This window comes from Medicago truncatula, chromosome 7, assembly GCF_003473485.1.
Source record: "Medicago truncatula cultivar Jemalong A17 chromosome 7, MtrunA17r5.0-ANR, whole genome shotgun sequence".
Taxonomy (NCBI): Eukaryota; Viridiplantae; Streptophyta; class Magnoliopsida; order Fabales; family Fabaceae; genus Medicago; species Medicago truncatula.
This window is the reverse complement of record NC_053048.1, coordinates 12,030,314-12,043,105: the sequence shown is the minus strand read 5'-3', so window position 1 is coordinate 12,043,105 and position 12,792 is coordinate 12,030,314. Positions and strand designations below refer to the sequence as shown.

The 12,792-nt window shown below is 34.8% G+C and overlaps 1 protein-coding gene across 1 annotated transcript; it reads left to right on the top strand.

Annotated features, from left to right (window-relative positions):
• Positions 1–4,820: 4,820 nt before the first annotated feature.
• Positions 4,821–8,690, top strand: LOC25497895 (SAGA-associated factor 29 homolog B). The gene is made up of 7 exons (XM_039827415.1): positions 4,821–4,876; positions 6,271–6,391; positions 6,525–6,592; positions 6,992–7,045; positions 7,409–7,562; positions 7,743–7,756; positions 8,299–8,690. The coding sequence occupies exons 1-7, from the start codon at positions 4,857–4,859 to the stop codon at positions 8,399–8,401; spliced, it is 534 nt and encodes a 177-aa protein (XP_039683349.1). The 5' UTR covers positions 4,821–4,856; the 3' UTR covers positions 8,402–8,690.
• Positions 8,691–12,792: the final 4,102 nt, after the last annotated feature.

The window sequence follows — 12,792 nt, the reverse complement described above, 5'->3', positions numbered from 1 at the left end:
TCATCGTATAATAATTCTTCATTAAATACTTCATTAAAATGTAACAACTTAACAACTTGACTCGACAATGCAACTTCGACTTGACTATGCAACTTTTCTTCTTAATCATGCATGTGGTATCAATCCACGACATCAAGTCCTCAACTTATTTGAGCATTAATATACTCCCAGGGCATCAAGCCCTTAACTTAATTGAGCAAAGGCTCCAGGGCATCAAGCCCCCAACATGAATGAGTATGCATGGACTCAACAACTTACATCTTAGAAACATCGACATCTTATATAACTCCAATAATTTGAAACAACATCTTACATCTTGACCGACTCATGCAACTTAATTAATTTACAACAACATGGCAGCACATAATCATCTCAAGATATAACAATATCAAATAATATTTTCAACATCAACTTAAACATCTTATATAATTCACATAATGCATATACAAATATATCACATTACTAACAACCTCAAATCATATTATATTAGACTCACTGAACATAAACAGTACTATAATCAACCTCCATTCCTACCCCAAGGGTCGACTCATAACATCTCGTACGACAAAGATCGCAAAACCCTAAACAAGGTTGTCTGACTCTATGCAGCTCGCGAGGCGAGCCACTCTACTCGCTATGGCGAGTTCAGGAAAAAGGCTAATCGCCTTGGCGAACTAAAATTGGGTGCTCTCGGGAACTTGACTTTTTTCACCTAAAAATCCCATTTTTAACTTCCCCAGGTTCAATTTCAATCTAAAAACTTGCCTAATCATTCTTATACATGTTCAGGCACTCAAAATCATCTAAAACTCGACTAAAGGAGTTAAATCACAAAATTAGGTTGACTCACTGATCAACTCGCTATGGCGAGCTACAAGGTGCTACTCGCGAGGCGAAAGGGATTGCTCGCGAGGCGAGCGATGAAGTTCATCACTCGCGAGGCGAGGATCATCCCTCGCCAGGGCGAGCGATGAATTCTGGCTCGGGCAGAAGGCAGATTTTTACGAAAATCCACCTAATCACATGGTTCTAAGCTTAAAACTGATTCTAAACATCACCCTATGGATTATCTAAGGTCTGTAAACACTTTCTACATCAATTCTACAAGTTTCCATCATCTAATCCTCAATTGATCACTTTTAACCTAATTTCCAACTTTCAAAAACTAAACCTACACATGTTAAATCTAATCATCAGAATTATAGGCTTAAGAAGATTGAATGTTAGTCCCACCCTTACCTTAACAAAATCGATCAGCAGCTCCCTCTTGGTTCTTCTCTCCTCTTGTTCTCCCTTTTCTCCAAAACTGGTTGTACGTGAAAACTTTTCTAAACCTATTTTCTCCTATTTATCTCTTCCCATCTATTTTATCTTATTTCCTCTTTTTCCCACAAAACTCTCTAAATTCTTAAAACAACCCCTCATCTCAATATTTATTTTATTTTCAAATCTTATTCTATTAAATAATAAAATAAGGTCTCTTAAATAAAATAACACACATCACATAATCATATATAAATCATATAATAGACTCTAAACTCTATAAAAATAATCAAATAAACAAAGAGGGCATTACAACGCTCCCCGGACTCCCCAACATCAAACTCATTATTATAAACAAGAATCATCTCTTCATATTTCAACGATCATAAACAAAATATGTCTCATCATTACTCTTCATCATAAGTAGCATTCATCTCATCATTATACAACATCATATAACAATATTATCTCATCATTACTCAGTGTCATCAGCAAAATTCAACACTTTAAAATTCAACATTGTGTGTGTTTATATATATATATATATATATATATATATATATATATATATATATATATATATATATATATATATATATAGGACATATAGGAGTTTTTATTGTGAGAGATGAGACTTACGGTGGTACTTATCTTTTATAATTGTAGCATAGTATGTTTCAGCTTTTCCCTTCTGCGCCTTGTATCACAAAGCGAAAATTGCAGTCTTCTCTTTTTCCATCTCCATCTAATTTCTCTTCTATATTATTTCGTATTAACACTATTTTTTTTAGGCTAAAATATGGTTTTGGTCCCTGCAAATATGCTTCATTTTGGTTTTAGTCCCTGTAAAAAAAATTTGTTATTTTTGGTCCCTGAAAAATATTTTGTTTTAGTCCCTACAGGGACTATTTTCAAAAACAAAATATTTTGCAGGGACCTTTTTCAAAATCAAAAGATTTTGCAGGGACTATTTCTCTAATAAATGGGTTCAGTCATCATGTGCCACGTGTGCAAATCATCACAAAAGTGGAGCTAGGGACCAAAACCAAAATGAGGCATATTTGGAAGGACCAAAAACAACAAAATATTTTTATAGGGACGAAAACCAAAACGAGGCATATTTGCAGGGACCAAAACCATATTTTAATCTTTTTTTTAAATCACAGTTTTGGAATCGAACCACAGGAGAATGAATCAAAAAATTATCACAGAGAAGCTGGGATAGAATTTGTATGATATTAATCTTTTAAACATAGTTAAGGATTTAGTTATATTTCAGCGTGCAATTGTAAATCGAAACCTGTAACAATTGCTTAAACACAAATGAGAAACATGAAGAATTGAAAAAGAAGGATAGTTGAATCCCTAATTGAAATGGTGGAATAATTTTGGAAAATCATCTAATTGTCTTGAGTCTCCTAACGATGGCACTGAGATAAGCAACAGAAGAAGCCAAGAAGTGGGTCGATGTCACTACTGTGAGTTGCGATGTGATGAAGCGGTGAAAGAAGGGGGTCGAGGATTGGAAGGGAGAAGCTGAGAAAGAAAAATGATAACGTACAACAAGGAGAGAGATTTCTACATATTCGATCTGATCCGTTAATATTAATCCAAGGGTTATATTTTAGTCCTCTCACCTCTCACAATAAAAATCGTCTTGTTTTATATGCCATATATATATATATATATATATATAGGTTTGTTAGGATACACCCACTAGTTTTTATTAAGGTGTATTTTAGCAAAGATATAATTAAAAAGTTGTTAAATACACCTTAATGTGAATGTTGCTAAAACACACATTCTAAAAAATAAGTGGACGTATGTTAGCAACTCTTATATGCATTTGCTAGGATACACCCACTTATTTTTTAGAAGGTGTGTTTTAGCAAGTTATAACTAAAAAGTAGTTAAATAAATTTAAGGTGTAGCTTGCTAAAACACTCCACATAAAAATTAGTGGGTGTGTTCTAGCAAATCCCCATATATATATATATATATATATATATATATATAACCTCATGAAGATTCCACATCGTAAATAAGGCCTAAACTCACTTTAGCATTTCCCATTCACTTTGTCATTTATCTTAACTGATACACCACATTCTTCGTTTATTTTAATCTTCTACTACTTTAAGGAATTACCTTTGTTATCATCATCCATCATAAAGGGAAAATGATTGGTAGACCACTCATATTTCCATACCACTCATACACCCCCACATATTCTAGAGGAGAGAGATGGATGAAAGAGAAGAGAGACAAAGTGTTTGTGGGGTCCAGGACACGTGTCACATGTTTATGTGGAGGTTTAAGTGTGTATGCCACCTATGGATGTACATGTATCACCACTCATCATAAAGTATCCCTCCATATCTCCTCTTATCATCGTATTATACTTCTTTAACTAATTCATTTTTTAGACTTGCCATTATTTTGAGGAATTACTACTAATTCTAAAAACACCTAAACACCCTTCCTCACTTAATTACATTGCTATGGGACCTTAATTTTCATTTTAAGAACACATTTATCTTCTTTATTACTCTCTCCTTCTTTTATATGTGTCCTTTGAAAGTAATATAATTAAATTTAAAAAGTGAAATTTTTGAATTTTTCTCCCATTCCTCTCCCAATTTAATCCACCAATAAATTTCTACTTTTTTACATTCTTATCTTTCACTTTTTCTTTTTTTGAACATTTATAGTTTTTTTTTCAACAATTTTTTTTTGTGCATTTTAAATTTTCAACAATGTCACTCATCTTATATATAGAATTTCAATTTTTGGTAAAACCATTATCATAAGTAACAAATTTTTGTTTCAAGAAATTTAAATTGGCAGATAACAAAAGAAAACAGATTTCATTTTATTTTTTCTTTACATTTTCCAAGTAGATAACATTATTTTTTCACCATGCAGTTTTATTGATAGATTTAAGAGCATCTTAATCCACTTAGGTTGATTTGGTGGTATTGACTTTGGACGTGGGAGTGTGCTCCTCCTTGAGATCTCAGATTCGATTAAGAGCATCTTTTGCTTCACAGTCGCCCAGTCGATTTCTTCCAGCAAAGTGTATCAACAGTGCAACAAAGTCAAGGTCGACATTGACAAATTAACTTGCAACCTGATATTTTGACCATGTGTTTTTAGTGATTATGATTGAAACAACGCCACTCTTTTATCTTTGTGGTTAGGATTTAAACACACTGCCTCAAAGTCTTTAAATATTTCATCTGTCTGTTTCTCTTGAACTCTCTCAAACATGAAATTGATGACAATCCATGAAGTGATTTTAAGAAAATTATGCACTGAATGTTATTGTTAGACAATAGTTAAATTTTAAAGATCACTTGCTATAGCTTTCAACCTTTGGCATATCAACGTTGAAGGTTAAAGTTTTGTGTAAGTATATCATTGGGAGCTTTTTTCGATATTATAGAATCAAGATCAATAATCAGTTTTTATTTTTAATTTTTATATTAATGTATATATGTCTTTGAAATTGTTTGTTGTTTATTTCTTCTTATTTCGATGTAGCTCCTAAAGTGGTTGAGAAGCCTGAAGATAACTCACTAGCAAACCTGAAAATGTTGTATACTCGAGCAAAGCACGTCTATTTAGTAACTCCTAAACATTTAATTTTCTTTCACATGTTTTAAGAATAACCAAGATACACTTATCAATTTTTTGAATTTTGGCGGAGTCTAACTCCGATCCACAAAACCCGCTTGTAAAATAAGAAGGAACTACACAGGCCTAATAATAATTGTTTAGGTTAGATTTTTAGCCGATGTGGAATCTCAACATTATGATTAGAGTAACAGGTAGCACTTGGATGATATTGAAATACAAATGTGATGTGACATTGGCCTCTTATATACAATTCTTCATTTTGTTTTTGGTCGTAGCTCTTTCCACTATATTGATATGCCAACTTGATGTCTTTGCTTATTCCGAGATCCTAAGTAGCTGCGAAGGCAGAACAAAAAAGTGTTGGTGGACCATAAAAATAAGCTCTAATATACACACACACGCAAAATTTATGTTTAATAAACATTTTTTTTTTTGAGAGAGTATGTTTAATAAACATTAAACACAAAGTTAACTATCAAAAAATTAAATTTTTTTTTTTGAAGGGTCCAAAATATTAAATTATATACCATAAAAACTCAATAAAATAAAATAAAGTTTTGATGGACTACCAAAATAAACTTTAATATATACATACAAAATTTAGTTTTAATAAACATTAAACATAAAGTTGATTATAAAAAAATTAAATTATATACCATAAAATCTCAATAAAATAAAATAAAGTTTTGGTGGACTACCAAAATAAACTTTAATATGTACATACAAAATTTGGTTTTAATAAATATTAAACATAAAGTTGACTATCAAATAATTAAATTATATACCATAAAATCCCAAAATAATTATCTACATATTTCATAGTAATGGTAACTTGAGATAGAGAAGAGGGTGGGTCATAAGGTAATTTAATAATTTCTCCCATAGTAGAAATTAAAACTTTCAGCTCCAACACAAGCCCTAATGTGCCTCCGCCACCCACCGACTGCAAGGACAACCACGAAGAAGATTTGGTTTGTCTGAAATTTGATTTTCACTTCAAATATTTTTGTTTTATTAAAACATGCTAAATATATCTAGATAAAAAGAAGGGAGGATTTAGACCAAAAATTTCCTCAAACGAGTGTCCCTAGACACTAGTTAAAAAAAACAAGTATAGTAATTGTTTTTGGAACTTGTATAATCAAATATTTAAAAGTGTAGACAATGTTGTTTTCATTGCAAAACTTTTTTTTTTTTTTTTTCGTTTTCTTAACTAGTACCTGGAACATTAGTTATCATAACCGGATATCAAAATACATGTGGGAATGGTTTATGAAATACTTTTGTCCCTAGACAATGTTTGTTTTCATTTTGTTGTTAACGTTTATACTTTTGTGAAGGCTAATTAGATGTTATTTTTGCTAACAGTTCTTCGGCTACAGAAGGCAATGAGAAGAAAAGGAAACGAGTGAAAATAGAGCACATTTCAAGGTTAACTCCGAGTATGCGAAATCAACTTAAGGCTTGTGCCAATCTTAAGGGTGAAAAGGTTTGTATTTCCCTTTTAAGTTTCATAAAATACAAATCAGTGTAAAGTTTTTTACAGATAAAGTTCATTTTTCTCTGTGAAGAGTATATTGCATGTGTGCGTAGTTTAATATCTTTTGGCTTTCACTTTTTAGGTAGCAGCTAGGGTTAGGGACGACTGGTTTGTTGTAGAAGTGATTAATTTTGATAAGAAATTAATGGAGTAAGTATAGATTCTGTATATAAATGTTCAATTATTTACTTCAAGTTATAAATAAAATCTGTTCACAATAATTTGGGAAAGGTGTAGACTGTAGAGGTGTAAGAACAACAGAAAAAGTAAGGGGGTAGGAGTGTAAGATCCAAAACTAGCAACTTTTGGTGTAACTTGGTGCTAACATTAGGAAAAATCTGTACAACACATACCAATTGATGCTTTGAAGTGATTAGGTATTATAATGCAAAGTATTATATTGGTAAGTTACTTCAGTTTGTTCATTGTATAAGTTGTCGTTGCTCGTGTAAGGTCATTATCGATGGAAAAACAGTAGCTGTTTGGACATGAATCTTGTGATTGTCCTTTTTGTTATTCTAATAATTCGTCGGTTAAATGATTTTACAGATTTGAAGTACTTGATGAGGAACCTGGTGATGATGAAGATAACAGTGGCCAAAGGTAAACCTATTTCGTAATTTATTATGTTTAATATTTTACAATGGTTGTATTATTGGCTTCCCTTGCTTCAGTTTCTGCTTAAGTTTTGCATCAATATTTTTTTCCGCCACATTTATAAACATTTCGCAGTAGTTGGAGTTTAGTCACATGAATCAACCAACACTTGACGTTAGGTCAATTGTGCAGTGAAATTTCCTCTCTAGAACTGAGTTATACTTTTCAATCACAAATTGCATCCGAAACATTCTTTTATTTCATCCACTCTACTTGCATTTTATTTTTGAACAGCTGGGAAATTGTTAAGTATTGTACTACATTTGAATGGTTTGTGCTTATTTTTTCGGTTCTTTTTGCGTCATTCAGACAGTACAAGCTTCCAATGGGAAATATCATTCCTTTCCCTAAGAGTAATGATCCTTCAAGTGCCCAAGATTTCCCACCTGGAAAACATGTCTTGGCAGTTTATCCAGGAACTACTGCACTTTATAAAGCAACAGTTGTTCAAGGCCATCGCAGGGTAATAATTCTCTATTTTCCTTCATAGGGTGCAATCACTTGTTAATTTTTCCTTGCTTCCATGAATTTGTAGTCTATTATTAATCCATGCCGTGTAAGTTCGATGACTCCGACATGTTACTAACCAATTTTTGTGTTGTGCATGTTTTGTGCTGATCTCTATCATATCACTATTGTGCAGAGGAAGACAGATGAGTAAGTATAATTTCTTTAGGCTTGATCAAACCCATTTTTAGTTCTAAATATCATTCCTCACATGACATCAAATGGAAAAGTGTTGAATTCACGCATATTTTCTTCGATTCTTAAGTGATTAGGAATTAATTGGTTGATGCTTTAAGATGATTTACCGAATCTCTATAAATTTATAGAAGGAAACACAAGTTAGCTCTTACCTCTGAATGATGTTGTCGACATTAACATAAAGACAATTGAAGTAGGATGTCATTAGGGTCATATAAGTTTCCAAGTGATAAAATTATTTGCCATCACTTTATAATGAAATTGTAGAATCTTACTAATTAGAACTTCTCAGATGCTAATGTGCCCAAAGTCTAGGGATCAATACGACTAACTTAAGAATTTTACATATCAGGATAGAATTTTTACATTTTCAGGAACTGATGTATCCCTCGGCTAATTTTTTAAGAATGAAATTATGAAATTACTCTTAGAAACATGATAAAAAAAGAGATAACTATCTTATGATTGCTTACTCTACGCGGTGATTGGAACAGTTATGTGTTGGAATTTGATGATGACGAAGAAGATGGGTCTCTACCTCAAAGGACAGTGCCCTTCCACACAGTTGTTCCTCTGCCAGAAGGACATCGTCAATAAATTATACAACTAGATTGAAACTAGCTTGTATTATTGTTTGGTTGTGTAATATGCTTCATGTGTGTTTATTAAGCTATCAAGGACATTGCAATGAGGCTAACTTTATGCGCGTATGAATGACATTGTAGTTTAATTAAATGTTGGGGATGATAGATATCTAACGTTTGGTTCGGTATAACAACTGTTGTGGACTTGTGGTCTTTTCTCCAAATCCACATTGCGAAAGTTATGATGAAAAATCTGCCTAAACATTTTGAAAGTTTATCTAATTTTCTTATTGATCTAATTATTTTAATTGAAGTGGAAATCTATTAATTTGTTTGTCCAGCATTCTCAGCAGGTTTCTCCCATTACTAATGCTGATACCGCACAGAACATTCAGTATGTGCAGCCCCTTGAAACCGTTCCATCCATATCAGATAACACATTTCATTTTACCTTACATAATGTGACCGACATGATAGTGAGGCCCAGTTAACGAAGCTTCGGATAAAACTATGGCACCATTTCCTCAGGTTGTGCAGGCTGAAACTGTTATTGCGCCAGACACGAGTCAGCAGAGGGTGATCTGATTGCAACAATAGCTTTATTCATGGGGATAGGAACATTTCCTACTTCCATCGTGTTGCTAAGATCAAGTCAGCCACTAAGCAAATCACGATGCTGCAAGATGGAAATGATGTTGTAGTGACTCCCGGTGCTATTGAGAATCATCTCATGGATCGTTTTCGTAGTATTATCGAAGGTCAGAACGCCTGCACTACTACAAATTCAATGATAGCGGAGGTTATTCCTAACCTTGCAATTGAGGTGGATAATAATATGTTGACCACCATTCCACTGGCAGAAGAGGTTAAAAATGATGTTTTTTATTTGAATCTGGATGGAGCTCCCGGGCCGGATGGGTTTGGGGGTTATTTCTACCAATTTTTCTGGACAATTGCTGCCTCGGATGTTATCCTTTCTGTCTTTTCCAAATTGGTATTATTCTTCCCAATCTTAATTATAATATTATTGTGCTCATTCTGCAGGTGAAAGACGCGTCTTCCATGGGTGACTTTCGGCCTATTGCTTTCTCGAACTTCCAGTTTAAAATTATTACTAATATTTTGGCAGACATATTAGCTATTGCTACAACTCAGATTATATCTGAAAATCAGCGTAGGTTTATCCGGGATAAGCATATTTCTGATTATATCATTGCTTCGAAAGCTATTAATCTTCTAGACAAGCGGCAATTTGGCCCTTAAAATTGATATTTGAAAAGCTTTCGACACATTGGATTAGAATTTCCTTTTGTGTGTGCTACATCAATTCGGTTTCTCCCCCTTATGGTGCAATTGGATTTTGTTGCGAATTCGATGAAAAATCACACCAATAACAACTTGATGTGTGGAGCAAGAGATAATCAAACAACCAAAACAAAGTGTATGGAACAATTAAATACAAGCCAAAAGTAGAAAACAACGGCGAGAAGAACACAAAGGAGAGAAGAACACAAAAGAATTTGTTGACCCAGTTCGGTCCAAATTGACCTAGTCTGGGGGAGAGAGCAACCCTTCGATCCACTATATGATGAGTAACGTTACAAAAGAGAAATCAATGGGTTACAAGAATAAGTCTCCCACCTAATTCTACCCAAAGTCCCAGCCTCTTCCCGTAACCAAGAGACTCAATCCTAATAGTGTTTCCCAAGGTGAATCAACCCTCAAAACCCTAGTGTTTGTTCCCAAGAGACAAACTCTATACAAACCCTAGTTTTGTTGTTGTCATTCTAAACCCCTTGTTTCAGCCCCCTCTATCTCTCTCAAAGTTTAGCCTGATACAAGGTCTATATTTATAGTAAAAGTATAACTCATAAATTTGGAACAAATACCACACTGAAGATACGTTTTTTTTTCTCCTTCAGTGAAAGAATATTTGCATCAAAAATATAATATTCCCTTTCAAAATATATTTGCATCAAATCGTTCTTCATACGATACAAAAATATATTTATTGTCCATAAATATATTTTCAGCACAAAATATATTTGAAATAAATCTTTTATATTTTTAGCAACAATATTCTCCATCCATCAAATTTTGAGTCATACTACAACATTCTCCACCTTGACTCTAAATTAGTGATGATGCCAATTTAACATCAACCACCATGCTGCTCTTTCCCTTGCTTCCCACTACACCAAGTAGCTCCACAAGTTTACACCCTGACCTCTTCAACCATCGGAATGCCTTCCGCCCTTTTGAAGATCCTTGTGTCCAAACTACTCAAGGCATTTTAGGTAGTTCCACAAGTGCACACCTTAACCCCTTCAGCCCTCGGAATGTCTTCCGCCTTCTCGAAGGTCCTTGCAGTCCAACTACACTAGGAATTTTAGGTAGTTCCACAAGCATTCACCTTAACCTCTTCAGCCATCGGAACGTCTTCCGTCTTCTCGAAGAGTCCTTGCAGTCCAACTACACTAGGAGTTTTAGGTAGTCCCACAAGCATTCACCATAACATCTTCAACGCAGGACATCTCCCGCTTCCTTGAAGATCACCTTGCATCCAATCACCCTTGGCCTTCTTTTAGAGTAATCCCGCAAGCCGTGCTATACATTCTTCAATCTCCTGAAGAAATCCCTTGCTCACCATAGAGCATAGCACCCAAGGTCCTCCATAGTCTTACCATTACCGGTGTGTTCAACTCCACCTCACGCTGAGCGTACTCTACCTCAACTAGCAAATGCGTACATCCCACTATGTCTTCAACCTTGAAACTCCACCTCAACAGGTAGATCATGAGTATTCTTACCACCGCCTCTCCAGGCTGATGTTGAGTGTTTAACGTCTCTCCAGACGACCACCGCTCCACTAGGCATCAATCCCAAGGTGAGACACATCACCTTCTTCATCCTCCAAACAACACCACACCATCAGAGCACCCGCATCCTCAAGACGCAACTTAATGTTCTCCAAATCACCAATGATTTTGTTGAACTCCACAAGTAGCTCCATGATAGCCTTTGACTTTACCATCTTGAATGAGTAAAGTTGTTGCTTTAGGACTTTCCGATGAGCCAAAGACTTTGTCATATACAAATATTCAAAATTTGACCACATCGATGCCGCGGTTGTTTCCTTTGCTGCTTCTCTCGAAACTTTATACCCGAGGCACAAGACAATGGCACTCCTGGCCTTGTCCACCATCTCGGTCTTCTCCGCTCGTGACCGGTAACGAACCTTCACCCTTCAAAGCTTTCTCACACTTTTGCTGTATTAACACCGCTTCCATCTTTACTTTCCATAACCCGAAATCGTTATCTCCGGTAAACTTCTCAATATCCCACTTTGAACCCATGGTACTTAATTATCCTTTGACCCTTGCCCCACGGTGGGCGCCAATTGTTGCGAATTCGATGAAAAATCACACCAATAACAACTTGATGTGTGGAGCAAGAGATAATCAAGCAACCAAAACAAAGTGTATGGAACAATTAAATACAAGCCAAAAGTAGAAAACAACTGCGAGAAGAACACAAAGGAGAGAAGAACACAAAAGAATTTGTTGACCCAGTTCGGTCCAAATTGACCTAGTCTGGGGGAGAGAGCAACCCTCCGATCCACTATATGATGAGTAACGTTACAAAAGAGAAATCAATGGGTTACAAGAATAAGTCTCCCGCCTAATTCTACCCAAAGTCCCAGCCTCTTCCCGTAACCAAGAGACTCAATCCTAATAGTGTTTCCCAAGGTGAATCAACCCTCAAAACCCTAGTGTTTGTTCCCAAGAGACAAACTCTATACAAACCCTAGTTTTGTTGTTGTCATTCTAAACCCCTTGTTTCAGACCCCTCTATCTCTCTCAAAGTTTAGCCTGATACAAGGTCTATATTTATAGTAAAAGTATAACTCATAAATATGGAACAAATACCACACTGAAGATACGTTTTTTTTTCTCCTTCAGTGAAAGAATATTTGCATCAAAAATATAATATTCCCTTTCAAAATATATTTGCATCAAATCGTTCTTCATACGATACAAAAATATATTTATTGTCCATAAATATATTTTCAGCACAAAATATATTTGAAATAAATCTTTTATATTTTTAGCAACAATATTCTCCATCCATCAAATTTTGAGTCATACTACAACATTCTCCACCTTGACTCTAAATTAGTGATGATGCCAATTTAACATCAACCACCATGCTGCTCTTTCCCTTGCTTCCCACGACACCAAGTAGCTCCACAAGTTTACACCCTGACCTCTTCAACCATCGGAATGCCTTCCGCCCTTTTGAAGATCCTTGTGTCCAAACTACTCAAGGCATTTTAGGTAGTTCCACAAGTGCACACCTTAACCCCTTCAGCCCTCGGAATGTCTTCCGCCTTCTCGAAGGTCC